Raw genomic sequence first — 23,891 nt, forward strand, 5'->3', positions numbered from 1 at the left:
CCCATTAATCACGCCATCCCTTCCCATGGTTTGTAATAGGTAAAGATACATATACACACATGAAGACAATGTTCCCTAATGTCCTCTTCTCTTTCTGATATTCTGCATAGCAACAGGGACATGTGATAGGCAAGCCTGACTTCTCCCTTCTCTGGGCCCCAGGTGACTGAGGCCCATATGGGGAAGGAAGTGCAACTGCCAACACCAGAGTCCAAAGGGATATAACCTAATAACAAGAGTTCAACAGTTTTAATCATATAAGCATTTTAAGCAGATAAGACATCTTAATTATCTATGTAGCCGAACTTATTCTGATTCTCCCGCCACAACCACCAACCTGTTTTTGGGAATACATATTCAGAAAACACAAGAAAAACAAAGTGCCATGAATGATGTTCTGCCAAATTCTTCGGACACAAATGTTTATTTCAACAACAATAAGCAATGAAGCCTGGAAAAGCGATGTAAAGCCATTTTAAATATATATATATGCACCACACATGAACTAGGGCTTATAGCAAGAACCATATAGGGTGAATTTGGAATCAGTTGGACACTTTTAGTATTTCCATCTTCTCTAACCTTTTTCGAAATCTATCCAACATATTAGCCCAACACATGATAGATTTCTGAAATCCTCAAGATGTTTCCTAATCACCCACACCAAAAAAAATGTGATATCATATTCACAGGAGGTATTTGTTGACACTGAGTCAAAACCATATTTTCAGTTTGCTTTTGGTAGACTGGGACAGCAGGTTAGATCAACTGGGACACCATTATTATAGTCCTAATTGTACCCCAATGACAATTATATTCAATTTTGTGTGATTGAGAAACATCTGAGGATTTCAGAAATGTATCGGGTTGGGCTAAACTGGATCTCTTTCCTCCATTGTAGAAGCCTTTAAGACTGTCCCACGTTAGCTACTCCATGCTGTCCTACTTTAGCTAGCTATGGTTGGTAAAGCAGAAGAAAAAAATACAGAATTACAAAATGTAAACAATAGCTTAGATTTCCTCTTGTCAGACCAATAAATAAAAGCCTCAGGATTCAGAGATGGGCAGTATTTATGTAAAACCCGAAATAAGGTTTTGTCTAGAAGGGATACAGCTTCAGTCAAATTGGACTTTTCATAGCAGGTTTAGGAGAACTATGCAGCAGGTTAGGATAATTAATGTAGCAGGTTAGGAGAACTAGGTTAGACATGACCACTAGACATTTTAATTTTCACATACATTTACATTTTGGTAATTTAATTCACACTCGTATCCAGAGTGACTTACAGTCAGTGCGTTCAACTAAGGTAGATAAACAACTACATGTCACAGTCATAGCAAGTAAAACGTTTCTGTAACCATTACTGAGAATGATGTTGTTATGCGGGCTGGCTACTTACAAATGTATTTTACATGATGTCCCATTCTATCCGAATTCCCCCTAGGTGGAATTATTAGGCTTATTACAGTCAGATTTAATAAATGGTCAGATTACACACCATACTCACCTCTCTCCTTATTCTAAGGAATATTATATTACAAATAATGTACGCAAGGATTAGGCCTATAATATTGACAACAAAATCTACCAATCACCTCCCCTTCGAAGAAGGCAGACAGGCTGACGTCAGTCTGTCTGGCTCGCGCCGCGCGCTAGGAGGGAGAAAAGCGCAGAACGCGCGAGGAGGAAGAAGAAAAAACTCCAAGCATGCTGGCAGAATGGGGTCACGAACTATGACCTTTTACAGAAGAAAAACAAAAACAAATATTTTTTTTAAATAGAAGACCCAGACCTAAATCTGCAATCTTTCATCCGGTGGTAAGTCTTCACCCAAAATATTTAAGTGGTTTAATGCTAGTGAAGGCATAGTCGAGACAAAAAAAACTGGATATTTTGTTGTAGCTTGATGCTGTGCGGTTCGAGGGAGAGCTCTAGCCAGTGGTGGGCTTGGGTCTGGATGGTTGTCAATCGTGGGCAGTGCTGTCATCTCTCATCTTATTCCAACGTTAAACTTATTACGTCAGACAATTAAAATATCCATTCAGTGATAAACGCCTTTGAAAACCATGTCCCCCGTGTCACACTTTTGATATCAACGGAGATATAAACATGCCAAAATAAAGCTCTAACGCCGAGGACAAAAGATGAGCTGTAGCTGTCAGGGCAGCCAAGTAGCTAGAATGTTAGCTAGCTAGCCGGCTAGTACTACCGCGCAGATGAACCCGACCCTTTTACCTTTGCCATCTCGGGGACAAGGAATTTTGCTTTGATTGCGTAATCATTTGCAGGCGCTTTTTTAATGTCAGGGTTTTATCATTGCAATAATATGTTAAATAACGGGTATTTAATCGATATAAACATATATATATTTACATTTAATGAATGGCTGCCTGCCGTATTGTTGGCGAAATGCCAGGTTCTCCATTTTGTTCGTTTTGAATGTCGGAAGAAATTCGTTTTTGATAGACTTGTCATTTGGCTAGTGAGCGAACGAACCCATGGCCTTCCCCCATCCTTTAGCCAATGACAGTCCTCACCGCGGTTCAAATCATAGCCTTTTCTTCCTTTAATGAGAGAGAGCGAGAGAGACACACTCTTTCAAACACACACAATATGATTGGTAAAATCCAGAAATGGAAAGTGTGATGTGTAATTGTGTACACTTACAGCCTTATGCCCTCCACTCCTTAATCAAATCACGGAATAAGATGCCCTCCCCTGGATGAATTGTCCTCAGACAGACATTACATTCTCCTTCAGAGGACAAATCGGTCATGATTGTGCATCTCTGATGAGATGGCTTTGCATGCGAAGAGACTATCACATTTCTCTTTGAGAAAATGGAACAATGAAAATAGAATACCTGGGAAATAGGCAAGATGATACCAACCGTATCTCTGGCGGAGCATAACCCTCGCCTGGCATATCACTGGGATACTGAGCAGCAAGGGGCCTCCAATCCACACCATCAAATCAAAGTCGAAAAAGGAGAATGAGGGCGCTGGCCTTGGTGCTGAATTGCATGAAGTCAAGGGGAGAATTCTATGATAAAAGCACTTATTCATCTTAAAGCTGCTATATTTTGTGGCTGTTGCCGCACACTCTTGTTACGATCCAAATATAGTGTACAAAGCAAATGAGGTATTACCTGAACTTGGTTAATGACAATGCTCACGTTTGTTTTCTGTTTGAAAACATTTGCTTAGGTTTGTTCTTATTGAACGTAACCCTGCCTGCTGATATAAGAGAGGTTGCACACTGCAGTTGACAGATGTCTTTGGCATAGCTCCAGACAGGCCCCTCTAATGACCTTATATCACCATGATGACCAATGTGGAGGTGCTTTCTCAGCAGATAGTGGCGTCTGAGAAGGTGACAGAGGTGAGTAACTGTGTGTGTGTGGTTGTGTTATTATGGGAGAGGATGTGTTTATGTTTGTGTACTGTACGGTAAATTGTGCTTGCATGTTGGTTTTCTGTGTTTGTGTATGTGTGGTTATTTTGTTATTATGGGAGAGGATGTGTTTGTGTGCTATAAGGAGGTAAATTGTGTTTGCATGCTGGTTTTCTGTGTGTGTCTGTACTGTGTATGTGAAAGAGCACCCTGACCCTAACCCATCCCACGCTTCCTGTTCAAAGATTATTTACTTTGTGAGACAAAGGCGATACACTTCCAGACACCCCTGTTTTTGTCTGGTTCAATGAACTAAGTAGACCAGACCCAGCTGCTACTGAATTAGTGTCTATGGGAGACACCAGTTATGTAGACCGGAACTGACCATTTTCAATAGTAAACGGCCTGAGTGAACTGTCTTAATTAGTCCACCATCTTTGACGCTGCTGCTCTGTGTAGCCTGGCAGGTCGCTTCTGACTCCTTGGTTGCCGTGGAGACAGAGGCCACTCTTAACCTTCAGAAGAGAGGGGTCACTCTGAGGGCACAGTCAAGCCCCTCCCTCTGACTAGCTGCTGTTGGTTTCCCTGCTGCTCCCACATGTATTTTGTGTGTGGGTGTGTGTGTGCTTTGTTGCACATCATTCTTAGGATTTGATGTGTTTGTATTGTGTGTTTCAGGTACAGACCTCTCCCGCTGACTTGTCAGTGATGAGTGGCTCTCCACAACGCTTTCAGATCATCTCCACTGAGCCCTCAGCCACACCGCAGCACATTCAGGTAACAATACCCTACATTATTGACATGCTACTGCTTGAAGTCACTGCCACCTATTGATAGCCTACACACACTGCACCATAGTTACAATTTCTAATATACACAGATTCAGACAAATCCCACTAAAAACAAAATATTGTTTTAAAAACTATTTGGATACAGCTTAAATAATTGTAAGTGCTTCAATTAAAGGGATAGCAGTTGTTTGGATGGATGTGGGATTATGACCCCTCCCTCCCTCTCAGATTGTAACGGACCAGCAGACGGGTCAGAAGATCCAGATAGTCACAACCATGGATCCCTTCAGTGGTCCCAAGCAGCAGTTTATCCTGGCAGCGGCTGATGGCTCAGGAACGGGCAAAGTCATCCTGACCTCCCCAGAAAACCAGGGCACCAAGCAGATCATTTTCACAACCGCAGACAGCCTGGTACCCGGCAGAATACAGGTACTGAAGTAGCCATAACACCACAACTAAACCACAGCATTGGATGACACACTGTGTAACCTTTGACCCCCTCAGTGACCCCTCAACGACTTCTACTCCTGGTGTTCTAGATTGTGACAGATGCAGCGTCGGTGGAGCAGTTATTGGGGAAGGCAGGGGACGTGGGCCGGCCTCAACCTGTAGAGTATTGCGTGGTGTGTGGAGACAAGGCTTCAGGTACGCATGCACACCGCACACACACTCACAGGACATTGGTCCATTCATACCACTAACCCCTCCTCTCTGTTCTGTTGTCAGGGCGTCACTATGGGGCTGTCAGCTGTGAAGGCTGTAAAGGCTTCTTCAAGAGGAGTGTGAGAAAGAACCTGACTTACAGTTGCCGGAGTAACCAGGACTGTGTTGTCAACAAGCACCACCGTAACCGCTGTCAATTCTGCCGGCTGAGGAAATGCCTGGACATGGGCATGAAGATGGAGTGTGAGTCACACCAACGCATGTACATGAAGATGGGAAGAATTGTTTTTCTTCCCATCTCAACATCATCCCAACATCAGTCATGTCTGCTCACAAGGTACCAGTAGGGCAGGGGGAGGCAACTACATTTAGCCGCAGGCAGATTTTTGTCAAGAGTGGAAGGTCGGAACATAATTATAATAATCTGTACACTGCAAATTAGTGCTGAGCGATTAACCAACATTTTGGTTATTTTTCATTTTTTTAAACAACTAATTGACCAATGTCTGTTAAATTATTTGAATTCCATTTCGTTCATTTTTTTCCTGTGAGCTCGATGTGCAGTTTCTGTAGAGATAAATCAAATGAGGCCTGAACTGTGCAATGTATTAGTTGTAGTTTCCAACAGGTCAATATTCTGCATAGCTTAGCGCAGAAAACGTGGTAATCAACTACAATGACCGTAATCCATTGCGCACCCACTTGTCAGGTCTGTGCGGAGCAGACACAGATAGATATTGAGAGAAGAGAGAAAGGGATAGAAAGCAGTTGATTCGCGAGTCTGAAAATAAATGATCTAAAGTGATTGATAGTTGGTATTCAGCAGTCATAAAAGTATGCCTTATTGACTTTGAAGAACTACAAAATAGGGATTTTGTCAGACAGTATAGGCAGCAGCTCTATAGATCTGAGATTATGACTTGGAATTAAATAGTAAAGTCATCAAATAAAATAAACATTTTATTATAGTGAAGTAATGTGAATAAATGATGGTTAATAACAGTGATAAGCAGTAATGGGCAGTCACAACCATCATGGACTTTTATTAATAGTTTTATTCAGTGTTGTTACAGCATTAAACAATAGTGCAATAATAATAATAATGTAAAAACATTTTTTATATTTTTTGCCAAAACCGAACCGACTTCAAAAAGCACTAATCGCTCAATACTACTGCGAATTGACCAGAACTAAGCCCAAAAATAGATTATATTTGAAGATAACAATAATTTCAATACTTGATTACATTGAGACATTGTCATATCCCACTGGGCACACACTGGTTGAATCAACGTTGTTTCCACGTAATTTCATTGTACCAATGTGGAATAGAATGCCCAGTGGGATATGTATATTTTATATTTGTGGGAATACTTGGTTGGGAACAGATTTCTTAAGTTACACTAAATTTTAGCTGAATTTCATTTTTCTTTTTTGCTAAAACTTTTGGGGTTCCGAAAAAAATCAACCTGCCTGTTGCCGACCCCTGCTGTAGGGTTTTAGTGTTGTTGATGGTGTTTCTGTCCTGTGCGTCCTCAGCCGTGCAGAGTGAAAGGAAGCCCATTGACCTGCCCAGAGAGAGGCCTGTTAACTGTGCTGCGTCCACAGAGAAGATATACATTAGGAAGAACCTGATGAGCCCACTCATCGCCACGCCAACCTTCATCACCGACAGTGATGGCTCCAGGTCAGAGACTGAGATTACTACTTTGATTGGTACTTTGGGATCAAATCAAATCAAATGTTATTTGTCACATGTGCCGAATACAACAGGTGTAGTAGACCTTACCGTAAAATGCTTACTTACAAGCCCTTAACCAACAATGCAGTTCAAGAAATAGAGTTAAGAAAATATTTACTAAATAAACTAAAGTAAAAAATGAACACAAGAAAATTACATAACAATAACGAGGCTATATACAGGGGGTACCGGTACCGAGTCAGTGTGCGGGGGACAGGTTAGTCGAGGTCATTTGTAAAGTGACTATGCATAGATAATATACAGCGAGTAGAAGCATTGTAAAAGTAAGGGAGGGGGGGTCAATGTAAATAGTCCGGGTGGCCATTTGATTAATCTTTCAGCAGTCTTATGGCTTGGGGAAGGACACTGTTAAGGAGCCTTGTGGTTCTAGAATTGACGCTCCGGTACTGCTTGCTGTGCGGTAGCAGAGAGAACAGTCTATGACTTGGGGGAATGGAGTCTTTGACAATTTTTTGGACCTTCCTCTGACACTGCCTAGTATATACAGTATATCCTGGATGGCAGGAAGCTTGGCCCCAGTGATGTACTGGGCCGTACACACTACCCTCTGTAGCGCCTTGTGGTCAGATGCCGAGCAGTTGTCATACCAGGCGGTGATGCAACCGGTCAGGATGCTGTTGATGGTGCAGCTGTAGAACTTTTTGAAGATCCGTGGACCCATGCCAAATCTTTTCAGTCTGCTGAGGGGGAAAAGGTGTTGTCGTGCCCTCTTCACAACTGTCTTGGTGTGTTTGGACCATGTTAGTTCATTGGTGATGTGGACACCAAGGACATTAACTCTCGACCCGCTCGAATTCAGCCCAGTCGATGTTAATGGGGGCCTGTTCAGCCCTCTTTTTCCTATAGTCCACGATCAGCTCATTTGTCTTGCTCATATTGAGGGAGAGGTTGTTGTCCTTGCACCACATTGCCAGGTCTCTGATCTCCTCCCTATAGGCTGTCTCATCGTTGTCGGTGATCAGGCCTACCACTGTTGTGTCGTCAACAAACTTAATGATGGGGCTGGAGTCGTGCTTGGCCATGCAGTCGTGGGTGAACAGGGAGTACAGGAGGGGACTAAGCACACACCCCTGAGGGGCCCCAGTGTTGAGGATCAGTGTGGCAGATGTTTTGTTACCTACCCTTACCACCTGGGGGCGGCCCGTCAGGAAGTCCAGGATCCAGTTGCAGAGGGAGGTGTTTAATCCCAGGATCCTTAGCTTAGTGATGTGGGCACTATGGTGTTGAATGCTGAGCTCTAGTCATTGAACAGCATTCTCACATAGGTGTTCCTTTTGTCCAGCTGGGAAAGGGCAGTGTGGAGTGCAATTGAGATTGCATCATCTGTGGATCTGTTGGGGCGGTATGCGAGTTGGAGTGGGTCTAGGGTTTCCGGCATGATGGTGTGGATGTGAGCCATGGCTAGCCTTTGGTCATGGCTCACATCACATACCGAGGTGAGTGTTACGGGGTGGTAATCATTTAGGCAGGTTACCTTCACTTTCTTGGGCACAGGGACTATGGTGGTCTGTTTGAAACCTGTAGGTATTACAGACTCGGTCAGGGAGAGGTTGAAAATGTCAGTGAAAACAGTTGCCAGTTGGTCCGCGCATGCTCTTGAGTACACGTCCTGGTAATCCGTCTGGCCTTGCGGCTTTGTGAATGTTGACCTGTTTAAAGGTCTTGCTCACATCGGCTACAGAAAGCTTGATCACACAGTTGTCTGGAACAGCTGGTGCTCTCATGCATGCTTCAGTGTTGCTTGCCTCGAAGCGAGCATAAAAGGCATTTAGCTCGTCTGGCAGGCTCGCGTCACTGGTCAGCTCGCGGCTGGGTTTCCCTTTGTAGTCCGTAATGTTTTTCAAGCCCTGCCACGTCCGACAAGCGTCAGAGCCGATGTAGTAAGATTCAATCTTAGTCCTGCGTTGACGCTTTGCCTGTTTGATGGTTCGTCTAAAGGCATAGCTGGATTTCTTATAAGCGTCCAGATTAGTGTTCCGCTCCTTGAAAATGGTAGCTCTAGCCTTTAGCTCGTTGTGGATGTTGCCTGTAATCCATGGTTTCTGGCTGGGAAATGTACGTACGGACACTGTGGAGACAATGTCGTCAATGCACTTATTGATGAAGCCGGTGACTGAGGTGGTATACTCCTCAATGCCATTGAATCCTGGAAAATGTTCCAGTCTGTGCTAGCAAAACAGTCCTATAGCGTAGCATCCGCGTCATCTGACCACTTCGTATTGAGCGAGTCACTGGTACTCCCTGCTTTAGTTTTTGTTTGTAAGCAGGAATCAGGACCATATAATTATGGTCAGATTTGCCAAATGGAGGGCAAGGGAGAGTAAAGGTGGTCTAAGTTGTTTTTCCTCTGATTGCACATGTGACATGCTGGTAGAAATGAGGTAAAATGGATTTAAGTTTGCCTGCATTAAAGACCCCGGCCCCTAGGAGCTCTGATTGGTCCTGTGGGTTAGAGTTTGGTGTCTGACTGGTGTTGTGTTCAGATCCAGTCTGCTAGACCCAGGGATGCTGGTGAACATTCAGCAGCCTCTGATTCAGGCTGACGGGACTCTACTGCTGGCCACAGACACCAAGGTAGAAACTCTGTTATTCCTCAACATTCTCAGTGTAATACCTGTCCTAACATGCTGTGAATGGGACCGGTCATTGGAATCAAAGTGTATTGTTGTTCTCACCACTGGCTCACTGGATGTACCCCCCTCGACAGTCTGAGTCAGGGCAGGGGGACTTGGGGACCCTGGCCAGTGTGGTGACTTCTCTGGCCAACCTGACCGACTCCCTCAGTGAGTCCCTGAACAACAGTGATACCTCAGATGACCAGCAGGAGGAGCAGTCTGCCAGCGAGATAACACGGTACGCATGCAGTGGCTCTGTTTGAATATGTCTGTCTGTGTGTATGTGTGTGTAATTGCTCCTGTATTGTGTATGTGTCTTCAGTGCCTTCGACACCCTGGCCAAAGCCCTGAACCCATCTGAGTCAGGGTTGGGCCAGAACCTGGCGGAGGGTGGGGAGTGTGTGGGCGGAGCCACCATCCAAGTGATCAGCCGGGACCAGGTGACCCCCCTCATTGAGGTGGAGGGCCCACTGCTCACAGACACACACGTCAGCTTCAAGGTGGTGGATCTAAACTTTACACTTTTAAATGTATTCACATTTTGCTGGTGTTCAACCATTTATTTTTGTATGTACGTAAACCTTTGAGATTTCAATAATCTGACATCTCTATCTATCTCGGTCCCAATCTGTCCCTCCTGTAGCTGACCATGCCCAGCCCCATGCCAGACTATCTGAATGTTCACTACATCTGTGAGTCAGCATCCCGCCTCCTCTTCCTCTCCATGCACTGGGCAAGCTCCATCCCTGCATTCTCCGCTCTTGGGTAAGAACACTCATATCAAAGTGTTATTACGCTTTTGGTATTTATGTGTGTAACTTGAATTGTCTGTGTTTGTGTGCATCATCTTAACCAATCATGATTCAGTCCTGTAACAGTGTGTGTGTCTCAGTCAGGAGAGTAACACCAGCCTGGTACGTGCCTGTTGGAATGAGCTATTCACTCTGGGGCTGGCTCAGTGTGCTCAGATCATGAGTCTCTCCACCATCCTGGAAGCCATCATCAACCACCTCCAGAATAGCATCCAGGACGGTACACCATCAAACCTCCAGAACGCACGAAATTCACAAAACGCACACCCTGATACAATCAGACACACAGTCCCCAGAAAATAAGTTAATTTCTAATTATTTCTGTTGTAAGGTGTTGTCTGCTGTTCCCCTGTAGATAAGGTGTCTGCGGAGAGAGTGAAGCTGGTGATGGAACACATCTGGAAGCTGCAGGAGTTCTGTAACAGCATGGCTAAGATGGAGACAGACAGCTATGAGTATGCTTACCTGAAGGCCATAGTGCTCTTCAGCCCTGGTGAGCATGGTCCGATTAACATCACACATTATGTTAGAAATACATCATAAATCACAGGGGACCCAAGTTTCTCCTGGTCAGGTCACATGGTCGAGACAATATAAATTCCCTAGTTATGAGAAACATCAGACTTATCAGATTAGAGTAAATTTACTCCGATAAATTATATTTGACATATACAGTACATGGGTCATTCCACGAAATGAGTGCATTTTGCGTCACTTTGATATTTTAAGTAGAAATTGTGCACAATAATACAATTTTCAAAGCCTGTTATATTAAAGGAAGTGCCCGTTTTAATATAGACCAAATGGAAAATAAATCATATACAGTGGGGCAAAAATGTATTTAGTCAGCCACCAATTGTGCAAGTTCTCCTACTTAAAAAGATGAGAGAGGCCTGTAATTTTCATCATAGGTACACTTCAACTATGACAGATAAAATGAGAAAAAAATTCCAGAAAATCACATTGTAGGATTTTTAATGAATTTATTTGCAAATTATGGTGGAAAATAAGTATTTGGTCAATAACAAAAGTTTATCTCAATACTTTGTTATATACCCTTTGTTGGCAATGACAGAGGTCAAATGTTTTCTGTAAGTCTTCACAAGGTTTTCACACACTGTTGCTGGTATTTTGACCCATTCCTCCATGCAGATCTCCTCTAGAGCAGTGATGTTTTGGGGCTGTTGCTGGGCAACACGGACTTTCAACTCCCTCCAAAGATTTTCTATGAGGTTGAGATCTGGAGTCTGGCTAGGCTACTCCAGGACCTTGAAATGCTTCTTACGAAGCCACTCCTTTGTTGCCCGGGCGGTGTGTTTGGGATCATTGTCATGCTGAAAGACCCAGCCACCTTTCATCGTCAATGCCCTTGCTGATGGAAGGAGGTTTTCACTCAAAATCTCACGATACATGGCCCCATTCATTCTTGCCTTTACATGGATCAGTCGTCCTGGTCCCTTTGCAGAAAAACAGCCCCAAAGCATGATGTTTCCACCCCCATGCTTCACAGTAGGTATGGTGTTCTTTGGATGCAACTCAGCATTCTTTGTCCTCCAAACACGACGAGTTGAGTTTTTACCAAAAAAATATATTTTTGTTTCATCTGACCATATGACCTTCTCCCAATCTTCTTCTGGATCATCCAAATGCTCTCTATCAAACTTCAGACGGGCCTGGACATGTACTGGCTTAAGCAGGGGGACACGTCTGGCACTGCAGGATTTGAGTCCCTGGCGGCGTACTGTGTTACTGATGGTAGGCTTTGTTACTTTGGTCCCAGCTCTCTACAGATCATTTACTCGGCCCCCCCGTGTGGTTCTGGGATTTTTGCTCACCGTTCTTGTGATCATTTTGACGCCACGGGGTGAGATCTTGGGAGATTATCAGTGGTCTTGTATGTCTTCCATTTCCTAATAATTGCTCCCACAGTTGATTTCTTCAAACCAAGCTGCTTACCTATTGCAGATTCAGTCTGGTGCAGGTCTACAATTTTGTTTCTGGTGTCCTTTGACAGCTCTTTGGTCTTGGCCAAAGTGGAGTTTGGAGTGTGATTGTTTGAGGTTGTGGACAGGTGTCTTTTATACTGATAACAAGTTCAAACAGGTTCCATTAATACAGATAAACAAGTGGAGGACAGAGGAGCCTCTTAAAGAAGAAGTTACAGGTCTGTGAGAGCCAGAAATCTTGCTTGTTTGTAGGTGACCAAATACTTATTTTCCAACATAATTTGCAAATAAATTCATTAAAAATCCTACAATGTGATTTTCTGGATTTTTTTCCCTCATTTTGTCTGTCATAGTTGAAGTGTACTTATGATGAAAATTACAGTGGGAGAACTTGCACAATTGGTGGCTGACTAAATACTTTTTTGCCCCACTGTAGCCCATCTGTAAATAGCCCATCCAACTCCCTCATCCTCATAGTTATTTTTTTGTTGTTGCTCCTTTGCACCCCAGTATCTCTACTTGCACATTCATCTTCTGCACATCTGTCACTCCAGTGTTTAATTGCTAAATTGTAATTACTTTGCCACTATATGGCCTGTTTATTGCCTCACCTCCCTAATCTTACCTTATTTGCACACACTGTAGATGTGTTCTATTGTGTTATTGACTGTACGTTTGTTTATTCCATGTGTAACTGTGTTTTTGTTTGTCGCACTGCTTTGCTTTATCTTGGCCAGGTCAAATAAAGTTTAAATAAAAACGTAAAAGGCACCTAATTGGTGGAACAACCCACATAGGTATATATATGTACAGTATATCAACTAGATAAGCTTAACATCATGATAACGTTTCCATATTTACCTCGTAGTGTATTGTTAGGAAACAGCTATTGTGTGTCTCACTAATCAGACCATCCAGGCCTGAACAGTTGCAGCCAGATAGTGAAGTTCCAGGAGAAAGCCCAGATGGAACTACAGGACTATGTGCAGAAGACTTATCCAGATGACACATACAGGTATGCTGTATTTTTTATTTATTTTACCTTCATTTAACTAGGCAAGTCAGTTAAGAACAAATTCTTATTTTCAATGACTGCCTAGGAACAGTGGGTTAACTGCCTGTTCAGGGGCAGAACGACAGATTTGTACCTTGTCAGCTCAGGGGTTTGAACTTGCATCCTTCCGGTTACTAGTCTAACGCTCTAACCACTAGGCTACCCTGCCACCCGATGCCAATCAGGATCTTGATATATCCTTAAACCCTCCCCACAGGTCCCATAAATTCATATGTGAATCTGTTTTTTTCTGATTGGATCCATAAATCACGTATTAACTGGTCTCTCTCTGATTGGTTGTCCTAGGTTGACGCGTATCCTGATGCGACTCCCTGCGCTGCGTCTGATGAGCTCCAGCATCACAGAGGAGCTATTCTTCACCGGCCTGATCGGCAACGTGCCCATCGACAGCATCATCCCTTACATTCTCAAGATGGAGACCGCCGACTACAACACCCAGATCACCGGTCCCACAGCGTGACCCCACGCCACCACCTCTATCCACCCCCAAACCTCTCCAGCCCATCTCTAGACTTGTACCACCCAAACAACACCCTAGTTCTGAAACCCCCATCTTTTGTCCTGCAAACATTTGATGTAATTAAAATACTCTTCGCAAGATGCAAAGTCATGGAGAAATCTCTTTCTTCCCAGAATGTCCGCTCCTCATCCTTTGTGATTATGGGTCGTAACCATGGGGACCCCTGGATGAGGGTTTGATGGTTCTCTGAAAGAGATGCATGATGGGACTGTGAGTCTCTTGTCCAGATTCCGTGATTCAGAGCACTTAACCCCCTGGAGAGGGAGCGCTACTGTGGCTAACACGTCACTGTCACCTCTACTGCTTCAGCAAAATGGCTTCAATGTACTGTAAAGTTGACCTTTTCGCTCAAGCCTTTCAACATGGTTTTACCTTATGCAGGCCTTACTGTACATTCATGCTCAACAAAAAGTATATTGATTGAGTTATCGCTTGCTTCTGCCTCTAATCTCGATAATCTGTATTTAACACTTCGCCGACATAGACTAAGAATGAGCGACGCTTGCCTGAATGTCGTTACATGAGTAAACTGAGACATGAATTGGTGTAAAGGTTTGTTGTGTTTTTGTACTTTGAACTTTTCACCAGGTATTACAATGTAAAAAAAAGAAACATTTAAATGTATAAATAGCCTATGTTATGATGCTGGTTCATGCCTCAAGCTCTGTCTGTCCCTGAAATGTTTTGGTTGAAAAGATGACCAATTCCTCTAATCAGGAATATGACTTAGTTCACAGTTTAATAGCAGCTAACCTGGATCCTTAATCTACAGAGTATACGACGATGGACAAGCAAATTTGTGTACTGAGCCACTTCATTCAGGATAATATGACATCTGTTCTCCACTTCAGATAGAACATCAAATCTATTATTTGTTTCAAACCGAACAGGAGAACAGTTAGAATGGTTAGATTTCAATTTTGGGGGGTTCAATTCACTGCAATTTTTATGGAACTTTCCCTAAACCAGTCCATATGATGACAGCCTGTTGCTGGGGAGAGTCATCGATCCTACAGAGGAGTTTAATAACCGTCTTGTTAGTATGTCTGCCTAAAGCAAATGCACATTCATTATATGGTTTAACTTGAACCAATTAGATAATGTGTTGAATATTTTGTTTGTTCAATCACCACATGACCCTGGCTCCAGGTAAAAGTTGCCCTTACCCATAGATATAAGATTAGATTATCCTGGTAGTTCTAACCTTTACTGTTAGAGAGGTAAAATAATGTCTAACATCAGTGGTTAGGGGCAACTTTATGGCCACCATTTTGTTTTGCTGTCATGACAATCAAGCCTTGTGTGACATGATGTCCTGTTCTGTGTCCAGTATTTCTCTTTTCTGTTTATTTATTCCCATCCAGCTGGTATTATACAGTGCACTGAGTGCAGGAACACACTGCATACTGTAGTGATCTCAGTCCACTTCCAGACTTACTTTACAGTGTCTTTTTTTATTCATATGCAGGTATTCACACCATAGGAAAAATATATATTTTGAGTTCTCAAGACAAAATATGTTTTCCCTTTAATATTAGCATGATTTATCTATAGTTTCACTGTTGAATGAACATTAAGCAGGTATTTTCCTTTTGTATTCTTGCACAGTATATCGTTCTGTGATATAATAGTTTCCAAAATGTAAAAATGTGGTTTGTTGTGAACAAATGTATTTGTTCCATGTTAATAAGTGTACTTAAAGTACCACACCTCTAGTACCACATCAAAATATGTGTACATTGTCCAACAGCAACAAAACCAGTAACACTAACTTATAACATGTAAAGAAGTAGGTTGTACTCTAAAATGATAGGTGTACTGTTGTAATAGCTGGTTTTAAAACCTGAAAAGACTGTTATTTTGACTATTCTGTGAACTGAGCTCTATACTACATGTATTATCATTCAAATGAGTGCATGTCCTTTTTTTAAATCAGAGTTTTATAATATTGCAACTTGCCAGTATTTGACCTGAAGAAAATGAGCATTGTTATTGTTTTTGTATAGTGCATTGCTGTGCATGCAATTGCTTATGCATTTTAGTAAATGCTGTACAAAAAATGTGGAGTTTTAATGTTGTGGCTTACAAATGTTATCAGCCTGAGCAATTTCAATGCATTAACTACTAAATGCAACAAAAACTGTTTTCTATTGTTTACATAGGGGGGATATGGACGGTGTTGTTTTTGGTTTGTAAAAGCCTTTGTTTCATGTCTGTAGCTTTTTAAATACAGTACATATAAAAAGTGTCTTCCTGTCAAATGTGATATTGTATTTGGAGAAAAAAAGAAACATATTCCATGGCCAGAGGAACTTCACCTTTTACACACTAACCAATGAACCTAGTAACTTTATGTTTTCTGAAGGTTATTGTAGGCCTACATATATTCTACCTCTTAACTTGACAGTGAATACAACAATTTGATTCCTGTATCACATCATTCCCTCTCAGGCCACTGGAACTGCAGTTATCAGTGTAATAAACATATCTTCATATATCTAAAAGGTATGTGCTTTTATGATTTTTTTTACACTACTCCGGAACACGGATGCCATCGCAGCAGGAAAGGACCCTCATGGATATATCTTTCCAGGGACGATGAGAGTAGTTGAGAGGAAGAAGGCAGACGTTCTGGTTTAAACTGATAGCACACCGGGAGAAGATAAGAGTACAGACTCGGATGGATGCAGGAATGATGGCGGCTGCAGATGTGGAACATGGATCGGATGGCGGTGGAAGGAAGAATGGACCTCTGTCCAAAAGAATGGGAAAAGAAGCAAAGTTGGGATGGGAAAGAAGACACCTAGTGTTGAATAGGCCTTCAATGCATGCTGCATAGTTGGCTCCCCACCAGCAGGATCCGGCGATGTTAATTGTAAAGAAGGTGGACTTTGTTGATTTTTTTTTGGCAATGGTGATCAAGGGTACAGCTAAACTGGAGGGAAAGTCTAAGAAGATGGACATTATTGTGGATACGGCAGAGCAGATCCTGGGAGTAAAATATTTTTTAGGGTAGGCGTTAGATGATGCACTGTCACAAGGAGTGATACCCTCTCAGGCCCCAGAGCACCGAGGAGAGAGCTATGGAAGATTGAAAAAATTAGGGATTGGAATATAGATCACGTGAAATACCACTGAAGAAGAAGACAATAAATGTTGGTTTCCACTAGTTATCACAGCCACAAAGTTAATTGGCCATGTCACAAAAAAAATCATGAAAACAAACGTTAGCTTTTGGTCTTACGGTCAGGGTTAGCAGCGTGGTTAAGGTTAGGTTTAAAATAAAAGTTTAGAAATAGGCAGGGTTTAAGTCTTTGTGGCTGTGGTAACTAGTAAAGGACCTTAAACTTTACGCATATAGGTTACGTCATCAAAGAGCGTCCAACTGGAGTGTTGTGCGTCCTTTTCAATTCCAAATTATAACGTGGAAATAAAGACTAAAAATGCCTATGAAAGGAAGATTCCCCATTAGACGAACGCTGGAGTATCTCCAGAAGGGAGAAGTTGTATTGAAAAACAGAGTAAAGATTTTGACAGTAAATTACAACACACATGGACAGCTCAGCGACGGAGCAAGGTCAGTTTGTTATACTAGCTAGTTAACCTAGCTGTTTTTGGATAAGTCTTTCAATGCAGAGAGCAATGCTATTTCTGTTTCATTGTTATAATTGTACAGATATGCAATAGAAATTGAACCAGTAGTTGCCGAGTTAACTGCGTTCAAGAGGGGGGGAGCTCAGACTGGGAAAATCGTTTAAAATGGTCACCCGACTCTGAATTCCATGTCAAACTCAGGCATCTTTCTAGATCTCCGAATTTCTGATATGGAACGAGATAGTTGCCAAAAGGTTACATTTACGTGTCGTAAAAAAAGAAGCGTAAAACGTAAACGTTCAATTAGATCTGTGTGATCATTTAAAGTTCAAAGCTCTCCTCCCCCGATACTCGTACTGGTCCCTGTATTATCAGTCTCAATATTTGTATAAAGAAGTGAGGGGATGGTGATTCAAACGGTAGAATAAACTTTTAAAGTTACTGAATTGAAATACTCTCCCTCTGTTTCTCTCTCCCTTCAGTGTAGGGGACAGTAATTAAACCGTAGCTCTAAAGTTATTGGAGTTAAGGAGTCTGAAGTTTTTACACAAGTTGAAGCTGGCTTAACGCTGGGCTGAGGGTGTAAACATTGGCATGGTTGTTGCTCTCTTTCTTACTAGTCACAGTGACATAATAGTTAGGGCTACTAGTCACAGCTACTAGTAAGGTTGCAGAGAACCTGGTTGGATGCTACTGGATTTACTGTTTATTCCTGCTTGATTCTGGGAATTTATTTAATTTAACCTTTATTTAACTAGGCAAGTCAGTTAAGAACAAATTCTTATTTACAATGGCGGCATACCAAAAGGCAAAAGACCTGCGGGGACAGGGGCTGGGATTTAAAAAATTATAAATAAATAACCTATAAATATAGGACAAAACACACATCACGACAAGAGACAACACTACATAAAGAGAGACCTAAGACAAGAACATAGCAAGGCAGCAACGCAGCATGGTAGCAGCACAAAACATGGTACAAACATTGTTGGGCACAGACAACAGCACAGAGGGCAAGAAGGTAGAGACAATACATCACGCAAAGCAGCCACAACTGTCAGTAAGAGTGTCCGTGATTGAGTCTTTGAATGTCTTTCAACAGTAATACAATCAAGGCACGGCATAGTACAGGGAGAGCTCTGCAGTGCTGATTTATGACATCTGAATGTGCATCAGATGGCAACAATATCATATTGTACAGCAACTTCATCAGGTAACATGAATACAAAGCCGGCGAGAGGTGGTTAGAAAGGGATGGGAGGCCAAAAGTCTGAAACCAATAGAGAATCAGAGTCCCTCCAACCAGGGAAACCTCCAACTAGGATTTCTGGAAAACCCAGGTAATTTATTGAAGGTTCCTGTAATTCTGCAACCCTAGCTACTAGTCACAGCTACGCAATAGTTAGGGCTACTAGTCACAGCTACGCAATAGTTAGGGCTACTAGTCACAGCTACGCAATAGTTAGGGCTACTAGTCACAGCTACGCAATAGTTAGGGCTACTAGTGACAGCTACGCAATAGTTAGGGCTACTAGTGACAGCTACGCAATAGTTAGGGCTACTAGTCACAGCTACGCAATAGTTAGGGCTACTAGTCACAGATACGCAATAGTTAGGGCTACTAGTCACAGCTACGCAATAGTTAGGGCTACTAGTCACAGCTACGCAATAGTTAGGGCTACTAGTCACAGCTACGCAATAGTTAGGGCTACTAGTCGAAGTTAGCTAATCAATCAAGCAACTTGCCTAGTTAAATAAAGGTAAAAACCTCTAGCCCAGTTGCTTTGCGGCTCCCAGTTTAATTTCCAAAATAAAAGTCTAGAGCTTGTTTTAGAACTACATTCAATTTTTAAGTCGGTTGAGAACAAATTCTTATTTTCAATGACTGCCTAGGAACAGTGGGTTAACTGCCTGTTCAGGGGCAGAACGACAGATTTGTACCTTGTCAGCTCGGGGGTTTGAACTTGCAACCTTCCGGTTACTACTACAACGCTCTAACCACTAGGCTACCCTGCCGCCCCCAATAGCGACGTTATACCAGTAGATGAAGTTGCTGAAGGCTTGGCCTTCAGCAAATGACTTGTTAAAGGCACAGAAGAGCCTTGTCTTGAATAACCACCTGAGCTGCAAAATAGAAAGTTAATATGATTAGGCTGTCCTGAGCGAAATAGCCAAGGGTTCCCAAATGGTTTTGACTATAGCCTATTCTTATTGCCAAATCTGTTTTCCCTATCATCCTATCAGCAACAACCATGCCAATGTTTACACCCTCAGCCCAGAGTTAAGCCAGCTTCAAACTATTTTGTTTAAAATGTATTTTGAGGCCTGTTAGCTAGGGTCTCTTTTTAAGGGGAGCCTTATAATAAAAAGCTATAATACACAAATAGAGTTCTACAATTATTCTACAAGACACCAGTATCCAAAATGATAGCCTAAGTTGCAATGCCTACAAGTTGAAGGACTATTTTTTTTATTTGGATAGGCCTAAATTAAACATTGAATTATTAAAGTGGAAGGCTAAAGAACTTGGGAATTTTGGCTAATTTTGAATACTCACATGGATTTCAATAAACAAATGGATAAAACTGTTCTATTCTCTTTGATTTAGTTCCTATCGCAATTCACAAATGACTAAATGGATGACATGCTGACTGAACTGAATGAAGGATTAATTAAATGTTGGAATGATGCGTTGAACGAGTCATGCATGCTCTACGCTTTTTTTTGGGCTAGTAGTCAAATAGGCCTCCAGAACGGCATGAGGGATGCTTTTCTGAGGGTGAGGGATGCTTTTCTGAGGGTGAGGGATGCTTTTCTGAGGGTGAGGGATGCTTTTCTGAGGGTGAGGGATGCTTTTCTGAGGGTGAGGGATGCTTTTCTGAGGGTGAGGGATGCTTTTCTGAGGGTGAGGGATGCTTTTCTGAGGGTGAGGGATGCTTTTCTGAGGGTGAGGGATGCTTTTCTGAAGGTGAGGGATGCTTTTCTGAGGGTGAGGGATGCTTTTCTGAGGGTGAGGGATGCTTTTCTGAGGGTGAGGGATGCTTTTCTGAGGGTGAGGGATGCTTTTCTGAGGGTGAGGGATGCTTTTCTGAAGGCGCATGGAGATCACAAGCGCTTCAACTGGGCAGCAGTGTCGGGATGGAGGGAATAGCCTATACAGAGACTACCTAAGACCACTGCAACAGAGTTATTGTAAAGTGTGGGAATAAGCTTATGGCAGGCTTTGCCTATGCTTAACCTCTCCCTTTGTTAATTTCAAAAGTCCATAGGTTCATGACCCAATTCATATAAATCATATTAACCCCTCCTACCGAATATGCTTTGGCAAGATTTTGAGTGATTAGAAAAAAGAAATTGAGTTCAAAGAGTTCATACATAATTAATAGATTCACAAAACAGCCATTATTATTCTGTTTCATTATTCCTGGTAGATACTACTGGTTACTACTGTTTAACACATACTGTGTTTTGCTTGTTCGCGTAGCACTCCTCACAGGCCATTTGGTGTATGTTTTTGTTGGTAACATGAAACTGACAACCTTAAGTTATTATTGTACGTCAGAATTGCTGCACAAGATTTGTTCAAGTCTAAAATGTTAGGCCGTAATCGTAACATGGCGTTTGAATGTTCACAGATTTTATGCATGACTTTTCTTATGATCCTAACAATTTATGTATGGATTTTCTTCCGATCCTGCTGATACGTACGTTCAACATTTTGGCATGTATCTCACTCCATATTCCGACCTGAAGATCACTGCTGTCAATGACTTGACCTCGTTTCTTTTCGAATTCCCAGTTGTCCTGAAAGTACAAACTGTCGATCATGTGACAACGTGTTGTTTTGCAAGACTCTCGTAACGCCCTGGATCAGAGCTATAAGCCAGTGGTCAGGATCTATGAGTGTGTTGGTACAGCCTGGTTGGCCATGCATCTTTTCTCTTTTTCTGCAGAAAATTTGTGTTCTTCAATGTTCCACAAATTCAGTACAAAAATCCTTGGGTTCAAATTATGATGTTTAAGAACATGACACCATCGCCATTCCTAAAGTTCTACCTAGGTGAGTCCAATTCTGTACTTACTATGATTGATAGAACCTTTAACTATGCCTCTATTTTACATGTTTGTGCATCTGTCATTACTGCATAAAGTCTGTGGTTGTGATTTTATCAAGTCTATTGTTTCCTGTTTTGTTGTTTAGAAGTCTGACATGGTATATCCTTAGAATTAGAAAATAATTAGTAAATGAAAAGGATCTGTATATCTCTTCCATATAGATGATGGAGAGCAGGTGTTGGTGGATGTGGAGGGGAAGGACCATAAACAAATCACCCAACATGTCAAGACTATTCTTGGCAAGACCAAGTAAGTACTGATAGTACCATAATCTCCGATACCCATTCTCATCACAGCCAACTGCTTGATTTGGTTCTATAACAGGGATGTGTTCATTAGTCGAATTCCTTTGCAAAACGTTTGGTCGGTCACAAAACGTTTTGCAACAAACGGTTTACTCTAGGAACCAAATGGAAGCAAACAGAACGAAAAGGGGTGGGACCTACTTGCATCTGTCCAATAGAAACTATTGTTTTTCATATGCAAATCATTTTGCAACAGAATCTGACTAATGAATACATCCCAGAAGTGTAGATGTGTAGGCCTCCCTGGGTTGCAGCAGTCTGTTTGTCATGACAACCACAAATGATTTGGCTAAGCTAAAGCATAAACAGACTAGTCCTCAGGCTAGATACCAGTAAATAAGCCACAAGTTAATGTCACTGACAGTAGCCTAATGTCAAGAGGAATGTTAAGGTCCAATGCAGACATTTTTATAAAATCATTGCTGGGTAACAATTAAAGTACCCTAGAGGTTTGAAACTCTCCCACCAAAACAGGCTGATATTTCAGGCAGTCTTGTCAAACAGCTCTTACACTAAAAGGGCATTATCGTTTTCACAATTTCACCGAATTATTCCAACCTCAGTGTGGAAATATACACAACACAGGAAACTCACGTTTTTGAATGCACTAGCCCTTTAAGGTTAGGTGTTACTCTTGTCTAAGTGTATAATATAATATTACTGGTTAATTTGTCTTCTCATCATTGTCTATTCTCTCCCCTTCTAGTGAGGTCCTGCAGGCTGAGGCTTTAGCCAGGATGGAGGCTGCTAACCCAGCCAACTTTGGGCCCAAGAAGTACTGTCTGAAGGAGTGTATCTGTGAGGTGGAAGGCCAGGTTCCCTGCCCGGGCACCACGCCGCTGCCCAAGGAGATGACTGGGAAATACCGCACACAGATGGCAGCCGCACAGGACTGAGACTGGACAGCAATACTACTATATCAAATATGTTTCACTGGAAATACTGTGGATTTGTTTTTGTACATTAAAGGAAATAGTTTGATTTTATGTCAGCGGTTGTAAATAAGGATGATTGAGACTGATGAATTAAATCAAGTGTGTATGTGTGGAGTTTGATGCATAATATTTGCAACACACACTTGCATCCTGTAATGTCGATAAATGAAAATGCCACCCTTCCAATTTTTCATAGGTCATGTCTTTAATTAGTGTTGAGTGATGGAGCCTCAATAGCTGTGTTTAGACAGGCAGCCCTGTTCGGATGTTTCAATAATTGGTCTTTTGTCAATCAGCTCTGAAAAGATCTGATGTGATTAGTCAAAAGACCAATTTAGTGGGGGGGAATCTGAATTGAGCTGCCTGTGTAAACAGAGCCAGTGACAGGTAAACAGGCAACATTATGAAAAAGCTCAACAGTTCATTAATATTTGCCACAAATAAATTATGCATGTTTCAAAAGGTTCTGTTTAGCTACAACACAGTTGAGTGTGCATGAGACTACAGCAAACAATACTGCTTTAGTTCAACTTAATATCAAGTACTGTTGTATAAGGCAAGGAAATTAGTACTTGGATACAAAGTACAACAGGAAACAGTACAACAGGAAACAGTATGTGATAATACTAGGTAGCATTGAATCGGTTTAGTGTTTTTTAATTACCAATGAGAAATCAAGAATCCAAAGAGGGAAACTAAATGTAAGTTTTGCCAAGACCTTATGAATACAGAGTAGAAGGCTGATGCTGTGACAGATGGAGCATTCTGGGTAAAGTAACCTATTATTCTGTGCCTCGGACCTAAACATCTCCAGTGCAACAACTGTGTTGTGTGTTAATTGGTAAGTGCAGTTAAGAGAGACTTGGTTGAACCAGTTGCATAAATACATACTGTAGTTAAGTTGGCATATGAGAAAGTACACTGGATGTTTGCAGGGTGAGAAAGTAAGTTCAGAGCAGGACAGATTCTGACCCTACCATCATTGGTGCACTAAGAGAAAACACAGGGTTAGGATTTGTCTCCACTGTGTTGGGAGGAGAACACAGCGCAGGGAGAGAGACTAGGAAAAAAATCATAATTGAAAGACTAGCCTACTTTGGACCACTGCAGAAGCGTCTCAGTGATATCATGCACACTCAAAAAAAATGAATCTATCCTGCGCTTCAACTTAGTCATTCAATAGACATAACCAGCTAACAGAAGGAGTCCCTGAAAGCAAAGCAGGATTTTACAACTTTTGTTGGTATCGCTCACCATGGCTTAATGTTTTGTTCATCAACATTCTCTTTCTAGCGGTCACTGGACCCCCAGGGATGACAGAGAAAAAATGTCTTAACGGCAATGGGGTTCCACTCCCATACAA

The 23,891-nt window shown here is 42.0% G+C and overlaps 2 protein-coding genes across 4 annotated transcripts; both read left to right on the forward strand.

Moving 5' to 3' along the window:
• Positions 1-1,639: 1,639 nt before the first annotated feature.
• On the forward strand, positions 1,640-15,857 carry nr2c2 (nuclear receptor subfamily 2, group C, member 2). 3 transcript variants are annotated; one of them, XM_046365161.1, is made up of 15 exons: positions 1,640-1,819; positions 3,208-3,382; positions 4,073-4,171; positions 4,414-4,614; positions 4,725-4,830; positions 4,912-5,091; positions 6,388-6,535; positions 9,094-9,184; positions 9,318-9,463; positions 9,548-9,725; positions 9,869-9,990; positions 10,118-10,257; positions 10,393-10,530; positions 12,902-12,998; positions 13,344-15,857. In XM_046365161.1, the coding sequence occupies exons 2-15, from the start codon at positions 3,323-3,325 to the stop codon at positions 13,516-13,518; spliced, it is 1,881 nt and encodes a 626-aa protein (XP_046221117.1). In that variant the 5' UTR covers positions 1,640-1,819; positions 3,208-3,322; the 3' UTR covers positions 13,519-15,857. The 3 variants fall into 3 exon arrangements, with proteins under 3 accessions (XP_046221117.1, XP_046221116.1, XP_046221115.1); XM_046365160.1 differs by having other exon boundaries at positions 1,641-1,819; positions 3,288-3,382; positions 12,893-12,998; XM_046365159.1 differs by having other exon boundaries at positions 1,642-1,819; positions 12,893-12,998.
• A 1,082-nt stretch (positions 15,858-16,939) lies between these two features.
• Positions 16,940-22,579, forward strand: mrps25 (mitochondrial ribosomal protein S25). Its single transcript, XM_046365165.1, has 4 exons — positions 16,940-17,155; positions 21,126-21,232; positions 21,450-21,537; positions 22,300-22,579. Exons 1-4 carry the CDS (start codon positions 17,022-17,024, stop codon positions 22,487-22,489), a joined length of 519 nt encoding a protein of 172 aa, XP_046221121.1. The 5' UTR covers positions 16,940-17,021; the 3' UTR covers positions 22,490-22,579.
• The last annotated feature ends 1,312 nt before the right edge of the window (positions 22,580-23,891 follow it).

This window comes from Oncorhynchus gorbuscha, linkage group LG10, assembly GCF_021184085.1.
Source record: "Oncorhynchus gorbuscha isolate QuinsamMale2020 ecotype Even-year linkage group LG10, OgorEven_v1.0, whole genome shotgun sequence".
NCBI lineage: Eukaryota > Metazoa > Chordata > Actinopteri > Salmoniformes > Salmonidae > Oncorhynchus > Oncorhynchus gorbuscha.